The following is a 17,814-nucleotide window of genomic DNA, read 5'->3' as shown; positions in this document are numbered from 1 at the left end:
CATGTTACTCTCATGCCACGTCTCTCAGCAGGTGTACATGTTACTCTTATGCCACGTCTCACTGCAGTGTACATGTTACTCTCATGCCACATCTCACTGTTGTTGTACATGTTACTCTTATGCCACGTCTCACTGCAGTGTACATGTTACTCTCATGCCACGTCTCACTGCAGTGTACATGTTACTCTCATACCACGTCTCACTGCAGTGTACACGTTACTCTCATGCCACGTCCCTCTGCAGTGTACACGTTACTCTCATGCAACGTCCCACTGAAGTGTATGTTACTCTCATGCCACGTCTCACTGCAGTGTACATGTTACTCTCATGCCACGTATCACTGCAGTGTACATGTTACTCTCATGCCACGTCTCACTGCAGTGTACATGTTACTCTCATACCACGTCTCACTGCAGTGTACATGTTACTCTCCTGCCACGTCTCACTGTTGTTGTACATGTTACTCTCATGCCACGTCTCACTGCAGTGTACATGTTACTCTCATGCCACGTCTCACTGCAGTGTACATGTTACTCTCATGCCACGTCTCACTGCAGTGTACGTGTTACTCTCATACCACATCTCACTGCAGTGTACATGTTACTCTCATGCCACGTCTCACTGTTGTTGTACATGTTACTCTCATGCCACGTCTCACTGCAGTGTACATGTTACTCTTATGCCACGTCTCACTGCAGTGTACATGTTATTCTCATGCCACGTCTCACTGCAGTGTACATGTTACTCTCATGCCACGTCTCACTGTTGTTGTACATGTTACTCTTATGCCACGTCTCACTGCAGTGTACGTTACTCTCATGCCACGTCTCACTACAGTGTACATGTTACTCTCATGCCACGTCTCACTGTTGTTGTACATGTTACTCTCATACCATATCTCACTGCAGGTGTACATGTTACTCTCATGCCTCATCTCACTGTGGTGTATATGTAACACTCATGCCGTGTCTCACTGTCGGCTGGCTGGTAGTGGGTGTGACCTCTGATCTATTTTGTTCTTCCTCCAGGAACAAGACTGAAATATTCCAACCGTAGATCATCGTCGTTGCCCCAATATAGAGGGATATGAAGTAACACCCACTATTCTTAAGATGCGACACACATCATCTCTGCTTACATTGACCGAAACATGTTGCATGGCCCCACAAAACTTCAAGGGGTCTTACTTTTTTATATGCACCAAAAAAAAGGAGAACAGGATATTGGTGGGCAGTGATAACGTCCTACATTGAGAGAATGGCCATTTAAATTAATGGTTTTATAGGTCGAGTATTTCTGGAAGATGAACCAGAGGCCGAACCCTTCACTGAGTAAGAGCAATCCAAGGAGGAAGATTCCAGGGTTGGTTATGACATTGACCTCTGTGTTTTTATTGGTGACACCAGGTGAGGGTGTGGCCTCCCTTCATGGTCTAATACAATCCGTTTTTCTCATCTTAAGTAGTTCAAGTTGGCCTGCACTAGGCCTTCTCCTGTGGTATCCTATTTGTCCTCACTGCCGTGTGAACTGGAATATCCTTTTAGAGTGTTAGGACCCCAGTGCTCTTTGTAGAATAATTTCTTCATCTCTGCCTGCCATTGCTCAAAGCCCGTATTTTACATAACTGTATTGCTAGGAGTATTTTTTCCTTTTAATTCTCTCAGGAAAATGCATAAGTTCAGTGCTAGCTGATGCTGTTTGATCTCCCTAAAATACTAATCTTTTACCTCTTGAGGCATTTAAACCCTTCCTTTAAATCCTGCCTCCATCCTAACATTTTATTCACTCCAGCTCATACTTCCTCTCCCCAGTGCTTTGCTATCTCATAAAGCAGGAGTTCTGTCTTACCCAGAACACAATGGGTAAAAGCTCTGCCGTCTCTCTTAACAAGAAGAAAAGTGATATCCCAAGTCATGGTATGTGAGAGTCTGATATCCATTAATCATTACACATTGCTATTTACATATTTCCTATCACGTTAGGAATTTCTTGTGAATTATTAACTATTATTAATTATTATTTCCAGCCGCAGCTGATGAGCTGTGCACCATCGTTGAGAGCAACCAAGCTGCTGGCAGTGCAGGGTCCACTCTGCAGACCTAATTCTCTGCCAAGTCAGTGCCAAGGGGGAGGAGTAGGAAGGCCATTCTAATCTCAAGTCCAAGTAACAGTCTCTAAACCAACTTTACCAGAAGTAAATCTGAAATTTCTATATTGTTTTTCTCAATAGCTTCAGAACCCAGACAAATGGAAGACATTGGCCTGCAGTAGGTGATTGCTCTGATCTTTCATTCAACAAAGCACTGCTGAATGTCATTTGTAGATACATGAAAAAGAAATAATTGCTGCTCTTTAGGAGGTCACAGTGTAATGCAGAAGATGGGCATGGAATCAATCAAATTAGATAAGTGTTCCAACCCACCTTCCAAGGACAGAGTGATAATCAGAGTGCAGAGCAAATGGGTTTTGTTTTCACTACCTGCCCAGCAACCACGTGCCCTTCTGCTGATACCCAATATTCCTTGGGAAGACTCTTCACATACCCCCTTCGTCCAAATGCCTCACCTGGCGCCCTCTCTGGGTGGTCACGTGACCGCACCTGGCCATTTAGAGCCTTACCTATCCCTGCCCACAGTCCTTGATTCCAAGAACAGACCACAGCTCATTCAGAACCAATTGGAAGAGCTCAGCTGGGACATTTTTCCAACTCCAGTGAGAAAGAGCCTCTCTTTCCAAACTCTGGTTGAGAGGCTGTGAACGTGGAGGAGGTGGGAGCGCTGAGAGGAAGGTCACACAGAGGACAGCAGAGAATCCAGGAAGGAAGGGAACCCGTTTCCAGCCACAGCTGATGAGATGGACACGTTCATTCTCCCATTTATCCAGCCAAAATTTATCAGTCATCTATTATGTTCCGGGTGTGTTTTACACCTGGAGGATACAGCAGTGAATAAGTCACACGAAATCTCTACTTTTAAGGAACCTCTAATACCTTAGGAGGAAACAATCCAATAAAATTTCTGCTTTTAAGAGGTTGCAACTGAATGGAGGAAGACAGACAATAACGAAGAAAATAAGTTAAATTAATAGTATTGTAGATGGTGACAAGTGACATGAACCAAAATGAAGCAAGGAAGGAGAGTGGGAGTGACGTTTTAAGTCAAGTGGTCAGCGAGGATCTCCGCGACACAGTAACATTTTCCTGGAGACCTGAGGAAGGTGCAGGTGGGAGTGGGTGAAATGTTCTCAGGCTAGTGGAGCAGCTGCCAGGGCTGAGGTGTGAGGGTCTGAGAAGCAGGAGAGAGCCAGGTGGGCAGAGAATGAAGGAAGGAGGAGCAGTCCCAGAGGGGAGGGCCTGACGGGTATCTGTGAGGACTTCAGCTTTTAGTCTCTTAAGGATGCAAGTTGTGCCTGGTGCTCGGAGGGAAGAGGTGGGGTTGGGTGGAGTTGTGCAGAAAAATGACATGCCCAGTGTACATTTTAATAAGATCACTCTGGCCGTTGCACTGTAGGGACACTGGAAGGAGACTCGTTAAAGAGCTTTAGTAATAATCTAAGCACGAGCCATGACCATCGATGAGAAATGGCCACGTTCAATTAATTCCCTTAAAAGCACTTTGGGTTGCTTTTCCTTCCTCTGCAGCTGGAGGAGCCTCAGTTAATGCTCCCTACCCCACCACATCTCAGATGCCACTCACTGTAAAAACACCACTGTTTCATGCACCAGGAAGAAAAAAGAATGCTGCCAACTAACCCGCAACGGGGTTCCTACTTGACTTCCATGTGAGCGTGAACAGCTATCCCACCTGCACGTGGTTGAACAACTCTTGCCACGAGAATGTGGATGGTCTTGGCATAATAATGCAATGGTAAATCCCAGCTGTGGTTTAGCCTAAAATCACTTGAAAGTCAGAGTTATCAGGTACATGTTTGCATTTTCAACCACCCCAAAGACGATAGTTTACAAAAGCTTCTTCACTGAACCATATCACTCCCTGCTTAAAATCCTTCAGTGACTCCAGAATGCCCCTAAGATCAAGTCCAAACATCTTGACATGGCCACTGGGCCTGGAATTCAGAGTTCGTCTCTGGCACTTTCCAGCCTCACACTCCACAGTGTAGGAATACTAAACTTCCTCAGGCCCCCTAAGTGAGCCAGGCTTATTCTTTACCATCTGCCTTTACACATTTTCTTTTCTTTTCTTTTCTTTTTTTTTTCTTTTTTTTTTTTTTTTTTTTGAGACGGAGCTCAAGCTGTTGCCCTGGGTAGAGTGTGTGACATCACAGCTCACAGCAACCTCCAACTCCTGGGCTCAAGCAATTCTCCTGCCTCAGCCTCCCGAGTAGCTGGGACTATAGGCGCCCACCACAATGCCTGGCTATTTTTTTGTTGCAGTTTGGCCGGGGCCGGGGCCAGGGCCAGTGACCTACCCACTGAGCGACAGGTGCCGCCCTTATAATGATATAAATATACATATATATATACTTTTTTTTTTTTTTTGGAGACAGAGCCTCAAGTTGTCACCCTGGGTAGAGTGCTGTGGCATCACAGCTCACAGCAACCTCCAACTCCTGGGCTCAAGCGATTCTCCTGCCTCAGCCTCCCAAGTAGCTGGGACTACAGGTGCCCACCACAACCGCCAGCTATTTTTTGGTTGCAATTGTAGTTGTTGTTTTGCGGGCCCAGGCTGGATTCAAACCTGCCAGCTCAGGTGTATGTGGCTGGTGCCTTAGCCGCTTGAGCCACAGGCACCAAGCCTGCCTTTGCACATTTTCTTCCCTCCACTCCGAAGCGTCTTTCCCCCCTACCAACTATTTCTCCTGCCATTTCTGCAAAATTCAAGTCCTTTTAGACAAATCCCTCTTCCCCGCTGACAGGGTTAGATACCCTCCTCTGGGAAGCCACAGTCCCCTGAACTCGCCCACATCAGGGAATTTAAACACCCTAGTCTCAGTGCTGTTCTTTCTCTGGAGCTCTTCAAGGGTTAGCATCTGTCCTCATCTTTCCATACTCCTGTTGTCCCGTACAGAGGTGGGCAGAGAAAATATGATCAATACATGCCCATGAGATGAATCAGCTGCTGGCAAATAGCGCTGTTTTACCTGCACAAGCAAATGAGAAATGTACTGGCAAAATCAACAAGTTAATGTTTCACTGAGCTGGAAGCTGGCAAAGTGAGAAAAGCCTTAACCTTGTATATTTCAACAAGCACTAAAATAGGCAGTTTACGGTAGGCCCAATCTGCTTTCAGAATGAGATAACCATTTTTCCAACAAATATTATAAAGCACATTTTCTGAGATAAAGGATAGAAAGAGTTGTTAATATAAGACTGACGAATTTCTTCTGCAAATAAGAAAGATGCTAAGAAAATTACCAAACGTATGACCTTTGACCCAGGCTAGCACTGCAAACCCCTCAGGCTGGGGGTAACACTACATGGTGTTCAAACTTACTGGGACACACAAGAGCCTCTTCAATTTCCAGCCGACTCCTCCCCTGCCTGTACTCCAGTCTAACGACCAGAAGATCTGGGCCTTCCAGTCCCCCCAAAGCCCTGCCCAGGGCCTTCACAGCACTTACCAAGGACAGTCATTCAGTGCCACCAGACTAGGAACCCTTTTAAGAAAGGACAGCATGGGTCTGACTTGTGGAGAGCAGGCTGTGAGATAGCAAGGCCCTCACAGCCAGAGGAACATTCAAGGAACGAATCCCCAACTGCTTCTCCATTCCCCAAACAGCCATATTCCTTTCTTCCTGCTCCCTCTGCCAGAAGTCACTTAGCCCTTTCTTTGGTTAACTATGCAGAGATCCTTGAGATCGCCCCCTTCTTTCTCCTTGTCATATGCTAACAAAGTTGAGATAACCACTAAGTCACATGTTCTTCCTTTGTTTTGTTAACTATGCTGAGATCCTCACCTTCTAGCTTCTTTTCCTATGTTAACCAAGTTGAGTAGAAACCATTAACAAGATGGTTTATCTTTGTTAAAGTCATTAACATTTTCCTATTGCACTGTAAGACCAAAACTATGTCTTTTGTTTATGCTGTTTCCCCATATTGTCTATGCTGCCTCCCCCCGGACAACCGTGTACGGATACTATAAAATAAAGCTGATTGTGTGCTTTGTGCTGGCTGCAGCCGTCAGCTTGGTCAGCCCTTCCGATCCCATCCTTTGTTTCCGTGTCTTCTCCGGTGCTGTATTTTTCTCATTCCCCACCCATTGCACTCTGGTTAACTCCCCTTCGCCCCACTGGTTCTGACACTGACTCACAGCAGGTGCTCACTTAACTTTACATGGACTGTGTTCATCTGTCCTGTTGAGAAGGGATGTCGGGGTGGGCATCTGAGCAACACCCACAGCCTTGGGAGTTCTAGAAACTATGATCTGTGCACACAAGTCTGTGCCTTGGGTGATGATGGCAGCTTCCAAGGCAGACTGTCCAGCCTCAAGGCCAGCTCTGCTTCTTACTAGCTGTGACTAGAACAGGTCTTTTTCTTCAGTGATAGAATAGGAACGGCCTTAGCTCTTACTAGGGACACAGTGGAGACTGGAGAGTCAGCACAGTAGGAAACTAGCAGTCAGAGACAGACAACCAATATTTGGACAGATCTGTTCAGCTTGTATCATAAGGCATTTTTCACATGGATTTCTAGTGGTTAAGCTTTAAACCACGTGAGAGAGCTAAGGTTTCAGAGAGGTTAAGCAAGTTGCCCCAGACAAACACAAGAAAAAATGCTCATGGTCTTCAATCATCAGAGAAATGCAAACAAAAACCACTCTAGGGTATCACCTAACCCCATCTACATCGCAAGGTCCCAAAACACCAGATGCTGGTGTGGATGTGGAGAGAAAGGAACACTTCTACACTGCTGGTGGGGTTGCACACTAATACAGCCCTTTTGGAGAGAAGTATGGAGAATCCTCAAAGATCTAAAAGTAGACCTTCCATTTGACCCTGCAATCCCATTACTAGATTATCTACCCAGAAGAACATACATTACTTTACCACAAAAACATCTGCACTCCAATGTTTATTGCAACTCAATTCATAATTGCCAAGTCCTGGAAGGCAACCTAAGTGCCCATCAACCCATGAATGGATCAACAAACTGTGGCATATGTATACCATGGAATATTATTCAGCCATTAAAAAAGATGGAGACTTTACATCTTTTACGTTTACCTGGATGGAGTTGAAATACATTCTTCTTCGTAAAGTATCACAAGAATAGAAAAATAAACATCGAATATACTCCATTCTAATATGAATTCAATATATAAACAATTACACGATTCTAAGAAGAATAAACACTACAGTAGTCCAGTTCAGAGGTAGAGGTTAGAGGGGGAGGACGTAGGGGAGGAGGGTGGGCCTGAGGAGAGATCTCACCTAATGTGCACACTGGGGGGGGTGTGTAACACTCCCCCTTGAGTGAGGGGCTCTTCTACAAATGCAACTTTACCCTGTAAGTGAGAACAACGAAACCTAAATATTGTACCCTCATATTAATTTGAATTAAGTTTTAAAAAATAACAAAAAAGAAAGTTGCCCACGGACACACAGCGCTGGAAATAGGGTTCTGCTAGTCCAAATGCCCAGCTCTATCAACCTAAGCAGCAAGGACCCTCAGCCCTGGAGTTCAGATGAGGCTGGACAGTCTACACCACCGCTCTGGGGGAGGCTGCAGTGGCCATCGGCCGTCCTGGGAGCCCCGAAGTTTAGCCACGAAGTTTCCCTTGGCCGGCGTCCTGGGCGAACAAAGAGAGCTACAGCCAACCTGCCTTGCACGAGCCCAGTGCGTCGTGGACATATACACACATGCACACGCACACAGGCACACGCACACGCGCGGAGCAATCCGCCCACCCAGGCCACAGCCTTACTCCTCCGTTCACACCCCGAGTGCAGGCTTCAGGTCAGCTCTCTCAGAATCCGCGGCCCAGGCCCTGCGCTGGCACCGCCCGGCCCCTAAGGGGCACTGGCTGCAGGGCAGCTGTCGCGGCAGAATCCCCGCCCGGGCACGGATCGGGACCGGCGGCGCTCGGCGACGCGGCTGTGGCTGGTCCCCTGGCAGCGCGCGCCCCAGGGCAGCGCTCGGCGAAGGCGGGGATGCCCGCCCCCCTCCACACCGGAGCGGGAGTGGCGGCGCCCGGGTCCCTTACCTTCCTCATTCTCGTCAAACGCCGGGAGCTTGTGGGAGTGGTTCCCGCCCATATTCCGCCGTGGGCTCGGGTGCGGGGAGCGCGCCCGGCCCGGGTCGTAGCCGCGCGGAGCGGGGCGGGGCGGGGCGGGGCGGGGACGGCGTCCCCGGGGCTGCACTCGCCCGGCCGCCGCGCCTCCAGCCGTGCCCGCCCGGGAACCCCGAGCTCCGCGCGCCTCGCCGGCTGCAGCGGGCGGGAGCCGGGAGGCGGCGCGGGAGCTTGAGGAGGAGGGAGGAGAGGAGGGGACGGGCGCGGGCCGCAAGGAGAGGGCGCGGCCGGGCGGGGGCGTAAGGGCCACCCCTGGGCTGAGGACCCTCCTGGAGGACCCCCTACGTAGCTCGCCCAGGACGGCCCCAGGCAACAATGAGGGAGGTGCGAGCACCTGCTTTGTGTCACCTGGTGAAGCGCCCCCTGGGCAGCACCCACCCAACACACAACCCCACAGCTAGAAAGCATCCGGCCCCATTTCAGAGAGCGGTAGACTGAGGCCCGGGGGGCAGGAGCCCTTGGGTCTCTCGTTAGTTGTCCTTTTCGTCTGTTGGGACTGGGGCGGGCACCGGCGTGTCTGCTGTTTCTCCTACAGACGCCTTCCCTCTGGGTGTTTTTCTACACGTTTATTTTTATTAAATCATAGCTGTGTACATTAATGCAATTATGGGGTACAATGTACAATTTGAAATACTTAAATGAACTACACGTTTAATGAATGAAAGTCAACCCTTTAGAGCCTAATCTGACCCCTTCTTTGTACTTGGAGAAACTGAGGCCCAAGAGAGCAGTGGTTGGCCCAAAATCGTTCTCCCTGGGAATGGCCGGGCGTGGGCCTCGTAATCCCCCCAAACTGTGGCTCACCCGTGTTGGCTTTAGGGGCGAGGTTCTCATCTGGGTCCTGGGGCTGCTCCTGCGGCGGGACCTGGGGAGACTGGGTGGGGGACAGGCACCGGCCTTGCGGGCGTCTAAGCTCCGGGAAGCTACAGGTGCGTCTGAGGCCCACGCGGTGCGAGTGGGGCAAGTGCGGACTCAGTTCACTCCTGGAGGGTCGCGGGGACCGAACCACGCAGTTCTGCCTTGCGCCGCTGCAGAGAATTTTCGGCCACATCCTGCCATCTGCTGGATGCCTCGAGCCTCTGACTGCTTTTGTGGCTTAAGCCTTACTCTGAGTTTCCCCGTCCTGTCTCGCCCCCACTCCGTCCCCTACCCCACCTCTCTCTCTACTTCTCTCTGTCTTTTCCTGTCTTCCTTCTGGGGAGTGTGTATGTGTCTGTGTGTGTGTGTGGGGGGGGGGGTTATCTGTCTAACACCCCTACCTCCCAGACACAGTCGGAAAGAACAAAGAAGACTGGACCCTGTCCATCCAGCATGGCCTAACTAATGCAGAAGCAAATACCTAATTTCTGAGCTGGCTCTGCCCTTATGGGCTGTGTGGGCTGCCTTGAAGTTCTCCTCTGTAGAATGAGGTGGTGGATATCAACTCCCCAGGTTTTCTCTGAGGATTGTATCAAGTAATGTTTATAAAAGCAGACAACAGTGTCTGGCATGTAATGAGTGATTAAGTATTTCCTGCCTCTCATTCCGCCAGCAAGCATTGACACAGTGGCCAGTCTACACCAGGCAACTTACTACATGCAGGATATAGGAGACAGCCCCCACCTCAAGGCACACGGGCTGTGCCCCAAGTGCCTCCTCTACTCCTGGGTCCCCTGGGAATCCTTCTACCACTGCATATTACAGCTTTCAACCCACTTTGCCACTCCTTAGCAGGTTAATAAATTACTTAACCTCTTCTGGCCTCAGTTGCAATAATACTACTTTCCCTCTTTAATCTTGGTAGGAAGAATAAATGAACTGATATTGGTGGCAGAGTGGCTAACACAGCATACATTGTGTTAGCTGTGATCTTCAGTGACAAGCTATTGTGTCCGTTGTACTGCTGACTCACAATTAATTCATCTCTCCCTGTCCTTCCCATAGTGTGTGAAAAGAAGTTAGCAGTGCAGCCACACCCAGCGAGGCCTTCAGAGCCAACATTTCATCTCCCTACCACTTCTGCTGTCCTGCAAGCAGAACTGGCCCTGGGTAGCCTCTGTTCCCACAGTGAGAGAAGGAGCAGCTGCAAGCCTATAAGCAACAAAAATATATATGAATGTGTATGTGTGAAATTCACAGGCGCATATGCCAACGAGGACTACCACTGTGACGTGTGCAGTGGTAGAAGAATCCCTGGGGGGCCTAGAGCAGAGGAGGCACTGGTGGCAGTCCTGAGAGCCCTGAGTGATGAGCATCTAACTGTTCCTTCCCTCTTGCCCTTGCTCGAGAGGCATTTTCCAAACACTTATTGAGGGCCAGGTTCTGAGCTAGGCTCCTCTGGGACCACAGAGGTAAGAGAGGCTCTGCTTTCATGGAGTTTGAAGTTTAGAAGTTTAGCAGAGTATAGAGCAGAGTGTGGAATGGCAGGCAGCAGCAGGTGGTGAGCCCAGAACTAGGACAGCATGACACCTGAACCATGCTCAGGGTCCAGGAAGGCATCCTGGAAGAGATGGTGCTTGAGCTAGACTGGAAGGGCTGAGAGAAACCAGCAGGGGAGAAGAAAGGGGGCTGCATGTGCAAACCCCCCAGGCCAAGGCAGACAGACACTTCACAGAACTCCACGTGGCTGGGTCAGGGTTGGTGTATAGAGTGGTCGGTAACTGCACGCCCATGTTTGAGAGCTTTCTGCATGCCCAGCTCTGTGCAAACCCTTCCTGGGCTACTTGGACCCCCCAGTAACTCCTTTACTCATCCTCTCTCCATTTATAGAGAACGGGTCAGGCCCTGGTATTGCAAGTGTTTTACCTGAGCCACCCTTTTTAGGTTCACACAACTGACAGGCAGATGGGTCACCGTTCCTGTACCGAGGGAGACAGAGGCACCAAGAGGCTGAACCAAGGTCAAATGGCTGAGAAGAGCATAGACCTAAGATTTAAATCCAGAAATTAAACACATATATTAAATATGAAAGAAAGGAAATGTGTAATAATGGAAAACAAAATAGTGGCTATTCCTGGAGTTGTGAAATTCAGATTATTATTATTTTCCTTTTTCAAGTGATTTCTCTTTATTTTACATATTATTTTAGTAATCGTTAAAAACAATGATTAGCATTTTTATTTTGAAAAAATATCTTGCAGACACTAAAGTAGGTACACCTGATTGTGTACATAGGTTTCATGGTTTGACACTACAATTAGTGTCTAGCCTGGGGCTGTTGGTACAATAGTCCCCATCTTACAGACGGAGAGAGCAAGTGCAAGGAGTCAAATGGCTTGACCTTAATACCACATTATTGAATTCACTCGTAGGACTGCTGTAGCAAGTTACCAGAAACTTGATAGCTTAAAACAATAAAACTTTATTTTCTCACTGTTCTGGGAGCCAGAAGGTAAAATTAAGATAGGGTTGGTGACTTCTGGAGGCTGTTAGGAAGGGTCAGTTTTTCTGGTGGCTCCAGACTGTCTTCAGTTGTGGCTGTAGAACTCCAGTTTCTGCCACCATCTTCACGTGGCCATTTCTGTCTCCCTGTGTCATTATAAACATGTCCACTAGATTAGGACCCACTTGGATATTTCAGGATGATCTCATCTCAAGATCCTTAACTGTCTACAAAGATACTTTTTCCAAATAAAATCACATTTATAGGATCCCGAGGTTAGGACTTAGACACATGCCACCATTCAATCCCTCACAGTCACCCACTGGCAAAGCTGTCTGTCTCTGAACTGTGTTGACCGGCCACCTTGCACTGTCCTCTGACTGCTCCCCTGCTTTCTGTGACCTTTGAGCCCTCCAGGGTAGCCAGGGCTGGGTGTCCCCAGGGTCTTGCTCAGTACCTGGTACAGACTTGACATTTCACAAACATTTGTTGACAAAGTGAGTGAAAGAAGATGGTTTCAGATATGCTAAAGTCAAGATCTTGATAGGCCCTCAGTCTGGGTGATTCGAGCCCCATCTCTATTCACACCAGTCAGGCCTCCGAGTTTTGTTGTTGTTTGTTGATTTATTTATTTGATTAAATCATAGCTGTGTACATTAATGCAATCATGGGGTACAATGTGCTGGTTTTATATACAATTTGAAATATTTTCATCAAACTGATGTTGGCATGGATGTGGAGAAAAAGGAACACTTCTACATTGCTGGTGGGAATGCAAACTAATACGGTCCTTTTGGAAAGATGTTTGGAAAATACTTAGAGATCTAAAAATAGACCTGCTATTCAATCCTATAATTCTTCTACTAGGTATATATCCAGAAGACCAAAAATCAAAGTCAGTCAGACCAAAACAAAGATATTTGTACCGGAATGTTTATTGCAGCCCAATTCATAATTGCTAAGTCATAGAAGAAGCCCAAGTGCCCACCGACCCATGAATGGATCAAGAATGGAAGGACGCTGAGTTTTTAAGCAGGGCAGTTGGGGAAGCCTGGTTGTCTCTCATTAGCAGGTAAAACAGGAGAATCAAGAGGCAGCAAAGGAGTTGGCTGCGCTGATGGCAGGAATGAAAGTGGAACAGCTAGAGGAAGAAGCCAGTGGGAAAACCTGAGGCAGGAGTGTACCTGGCTTGCTCCAGCGGCTGCACGGGGTTGTGGTGCTGCATGGAGTGAAGCCCGAGGAGTGAAGCCGAAAGGTCCGGAGCACACGGTCAGGCCAAGTCTGGCCAAGTCTGGCAAGTGGCTTTGCAGACTGGGGTCTTCCTTCTAAATGAAATAGGGACACGTCAGAGGGTTTGAACAGAGAAGTGATGTGACTGACATCTTTTAAAAGGGGAACAGATGGAAGCAAGGCTAAGGTGCAAGCCAGTGGCACCACCTGTGAGTCTACTACAGTAACCCAGGCAGGAGACGCTGGTGCTGTCCGGTCCATGGGGGCAGGGGTGGGAGTAAGAAGCCATCAGTCCTGGATGTATTTTGGATAGAGATAGAGCAAGTGGGATTTCCTGGTGGATTGGTCAAAGGAGAGAAAAAAAGTAATGGAAGATGACTTAGAGGTTTGGGCTTGAACAATCAGAAGGATATGAAGACAGGGTAGGGCAGGACCCTGAGCTTCGATGTGGTGGGGCAAGGGAAGGGCAGCTGGCAATTGGGAGTCCCATATGGAACATGTTAAAATGAAGAATTCTGTGTTGAGTGTGTAGCATCCATCCCTTGCACAGTGTCTGAGGTTTAGGGGTAAGTTGATACTGGAAATTTAAACCCAGGAATCCCTAGCATAAGTTTAAAGCCCTGTTCTAAGATTAGAACAGAAGATCTTGGAGATGCAAGTAGCAAGCCCGTGCTGCATCAAACAGAGGTGATGGAGAAGGCAGCCAACCAGGACGGGAGCTCCCAGAGTCTGAGACACCCTGGAGGGGCAGAGCGTCTGAAGGAGGGCCTGTCTGCAGGGCGGCTGTGAGAATTAAACATGGTACGCCTGCAAAATGCACAGAACACCAGCACCTTCAATATTGCAAACCATCAGTACGTGGTTATTATTGGCTATGAGGACAGCATGAGAGCAAACCTGATAAAGGACAGAGGTAATGTCTAGGTTGTTTCTGGCAAAAAACCTTCCTCACTGTCATTTCTTCCTTTGGCCAACACGCCCTGAACTTGTATTACAAGCCAGACATGGGGCTGGGAGCCCCAAGGAGAGAGATAAGTGAATCTATATACCACCTCCTGTGACAGAAGGCTGCCAGGGACCGTGGAGGCAGAGCAGGAGCTTTGTAATTCTGCTGTCTCTAGTCACATATAAAATAATCATTCATTCCAAGGACTACATTACAGATATAAACAAAACTGTAATACATAGTAAATGTGCTTGAAAATTAAATATGTATTTTCATTCCAAATAGAGGGTTCAGTTCTGAACTGTTCCTACTTTACAGAGCTCTGTAAAATGTCCACAGAAAGAAAAGTTTTAGGTATTATTGGGAAGAACTGATACCAAAGAGATTCAATGGACATTTGGAGTCAAAAGCCTGCTGCCCCAGCTCATGCCTGTAATCCTAGCAATCTGGAAGGCCAAGGCAGGTGGATTGCTTGAGCTCTGGAGTTCAAGACCAGCTAGAGTGAGACCCAAAATAGAAAAAATAGCTGAGCATTGTGACACACACCTGCAGTCCCAGCTACTTGAGAGGCTGAGGCAAGAGGATCACTTGTGTCCAGGAGTTTAAGGTTGCTGTGAGCTATGATGCCATGGCACTCTACCTAGGGTGACAGAGTAAGACTCTGTCTCAAAAAAAAAAAAAAAAAGAAGCCTCCTGACCAAGGAAGGCAGATAAGAGCCACATTCTCCTCTGCTGTGTACTGGTGCCTGGCTGAAGACATCACTAGTCAGGGGCCCAGGATCACACATTAACCTGGCCACCCTGAGCTGGGGTCACTCCTTCCCACTACCATGAAGGCTCTTTTCAATCAGGAAGTCTCCAGATGTGCCAAGTGGGGACAAATTACAAGGTGGGTCTCTACCTATCCCACTGCTGGTCTCCTCCTCTGGAAACCCTAGCCACGATTCTTCACGGCGGAAGGAGTTGTTCACATCACACTGACACAATCTGGGTGAATTATTTTGAAGTAAGTGCCCTCCTCTTCTACATCTCTGGGTGCCCTGCAGGCTCCTCAAGAGAGAATGGCTGCACTTGGGGTCTACTCTGTTCCAGACCAGCCAGCTCTAGGGCCTGTCCACTTGCCTGGCTCACATACTGACAACGTTTTTTAAGGTCTTCTAACTGTCCAGAAAAAAATAAAATAGAAAACATCTACTTCTCTGCACTAGGTCTGCTCAGATTTTTAGAAGGGCCATGGTGAGGATATCATGCAAGTTATGGTTGAGGGTCCTTGTATGACCCTGACAGGGGACTGAGCATATGGTTTTGGGTTACTTTTCATATATATTTTTTTTATTTTTACATATACATGTGTTTATTAGGTTTCCATTTTTGCCTTCACAAAATTCAAGAGGCTTAAAATGTAATAACAATAACAATATTTAAGATAAGGACTAGAAACAAAAACCTCGTAAAGAATGAACGAACATGAATACATTCAATGGGTTACTTTTCAAATCCCAAATGTAGGTACAGAACTATGAACTGGAAGTCTTTTCCTGACTTAAAAAATTTACATGAGTAGGGTCTTGTGACTGCTTTTCTTATTACTGAGACACCACCAAGTAACCAGCAGGCTTGCATTTGAAGCTATAACCCCCAATGGCTGTTACATTTAACTTTATGTAATGGGATCCCGCTGTAGAAGCTAATGTGATTCCCCAAATCAGGGTGTCTTCTGTGTGCCAAGCCATTTTTTTCAAATCTACTTTATCAGGTTTTGTTATCGTTTATGTTAAGCCTATTTTATTTAAAACTTGAGTCTGGTTTTCTTAGAGTAAATACTGTCTGCTTGTACTCTGTTTCAATATGTTCTGTTTGGCAGCCTTGTACATTATAAAGAAAAAAATGATAAAGCCAAGCTAAGAAATAGTTTTCACTCCACTTGTGTCTTTAAAAATCATCACACTCAGCAAATTATCCCTAATGGTTAAAAAATTATTTCGAGAGCAGTTTTTTATGGTGGGTCTTCGTGTGTATGTGTGTGTGTGTGTGTGTGCATCAATGCTCACTCAAAATAAGGGCCCATAAACTGCTGCTAATGTGGTGTGTCTGCATTTCTTGGCATTATAAAACTTCCCTAGAGGCATTTTTTGTAGTTGAGAGTTGGTAGCCCAGTGATTCTGAGTTTCTTGTTCTTACATTAAAACAATTTGCATAGCAGCTCCATAGTGACCTCAACTTAAATGTTTGTGGAGAATTCTAGCTGTAATGTGAACCAGGCAGGGTCAGGAGAAAGGCTCCACAGCTTCTAAGAGCAACACCCATACAAGTGTTTCCTTGTAACTGAGCTGGTTTTACAAGGATTCTTAGGGCCTTAAGAGAGTCATCATGAACACTCTGAAACTGGACTTGAACTTGTGAGTGCCTATGTGTTGTGTACAGGCACCCACTGGAATATGTTTATGGAGAGTCAAAATCTTTCACACTTCCTTAAACAGCTCCATGAACTCACAAGGACTCAGAAACACTGAGTCCATGAACAAAAGGACTCAGAAACACTGATGTGAAGAACGGCCCGCAGCAGGGAGAAGAGATCCTGCTCTTGGAAACGGGAACCACATGTAGCAGAAGTTACTAAGCGGCACTGTATACAGTCATGTGCTGCAAAACAACTCTTCCATCAATGACAGACAGTGGTCCTGTGAGATTATAATACTGTATTTTTACTGTCACTTATCTGTGTTTAGATCTGTTTAGATGCACAAATACTTCCCACTGTCTTCCCTCTGCCTACAGAATTCAGCACAGTAACCTGCTGCCCAGGTGTGTGGCCCAGCTCCTGCAGGTGCCTGTGGGACCACCAGAGCCAGCTGCAGCTCCACTGGAGGGGATGGCACCCTCAGGAGCAGCAGCACAAGCAGATGGAAGCAGCTGTGGGCCAGGACAAACACAAGGAGCAGAATGTCCTACTTGACTTGGGCCTCCCACTCACCTTGGACTCTTCAGAGAGAAAAACATATTATCTCAGTTATGGGACTAAACAGGAGTGTGCCACATAGTGGTATTTTGGTCAGAGACAGACCATATATGTGGTGGCAGTCCTATAAGATGATAATAAAAGTTTCCATCTCCTCCTAAAGGCACAGGCATCATAACATCATGGTACAACACATCACTCTTGTGTTTGTGGTGATGTGAGGCAAACACACCCACTGCCCTGCCGGTGTGTAAAGGCTTAGCACACACAATTGCATACACTACTCGATACTTGATAATGATGATAAACAACCATGTTATTGGCTTATGTACTATACTTTTTAATTGTAAGAGTGTGTTCCTACTTATAAAAAACAAGTGTAAAACAGCCTCAGGGCGGTCTTTCAGGAGATACTGCAGAAACCACCAGGGCTGACAGCTCTGTGCGTGTCACTGCCCCTGAAGACCTTCCAGCCTGAGGCAGGTCCTTCAAGAGACACTGCAGAAGGGTGCATTGCCACCACTGGCGCTGACAGCACTGTGCCTGTCACTGCCCCTGAAGACCTTCCACTGGGATGAGAGGTGTAAATGGAACACAGTGATAGCGTAATCCTGACCCTGTGTAGGCCCAGGCTAAGGTGTACATTTGTGGGCTTTGTGGTGCTTGGGGGGCTTTTTTTGAGACAGAGTCTCACTTTGTCACCCTCAATAGAGTGCTGTGGTATCATAGCTCACAGCAACTCTTGGGCTCAAGTGTTCCTCTTGCCTCAGCCTCCCGAGTAGCTGGGACTAGAGGTGCCTGCAAACAATGCCCAGCTATTATTAGAGACAGGGTCTTGCTCTGGCTCAAGCTGGTCTCAAACTTCTGAGCTAAGGCAATACTAGCATGCTAGGTGGCTCACGCCTCAGCCTCCTAGAGTGCTAGGATTACAGGCGTTAGCCACCTCACTGGGTCTGTTTGTGTTTAGCAAAAATGTTTACAGGGCAAAAAAAAGTAATAGAAAAAAAAGCTTATAGAATAAGGATATAAAGGAAGAAAATATTCTGCATAGCTGTATTTTAAGCTGGGT

At 47.3% G+C, this 17,814-nt stretch overlaps 1 protein-coding gene across 6 annotated transcripts in view; it reads right to left on the bottom strand.

The window, feature by feature from the left end:
- Nucleotides 1–8,365, bottom strand: part of STK32B (serine/threonine kinase 32B) — a 368,237-nt gene extending 359,872 nt beyond the window's left edge. For 4 of the 6 annotated variants that reach the window (XM_053567283.1, XM_053567287.1, XM_053567286.1 and 1 more), the window contains exon 1: nucleotides 8,163–8,365. In XM_053567283.1, coding sequence (XP_053423258.1) covers nucleotides 8,163–8,214 — 52 coding nt within the window. In that variant the 5' untranslated portion in view covers nucleotides 8,215–8,365. Of the gene's footprint in view, nucleotides 1–7,883; nucleotides 7,895–8,162 lie in introns of those variants that run through there. The other 2 variants (XM_053567285.1, XM_053567288.1) reach the window with 2 other exon arrangements.
- Between the last annotated feature and the right edge of the window lie 9,449 nt (nucleotides 8,366–17,814).

This window comes from Nycticebus coucang, chromosome 17 (assembly GCF_027406575.1).
Source record: "Nycticebus coucang isolate mNycCou1 chromosome 17, mNycCou1.pri, whole genome shotgun sequence".
Lineage (NCBI taxonomy): Eukaryota > Metazoa > Chordata > Mammalia > Primates > Lorisidae > Nycticebus > Nycticebus coucang.
Note: the sequence above shows the minus strand (reverse complement) of the source record. Positions and strands in the feature narration are given on the sequence as shown.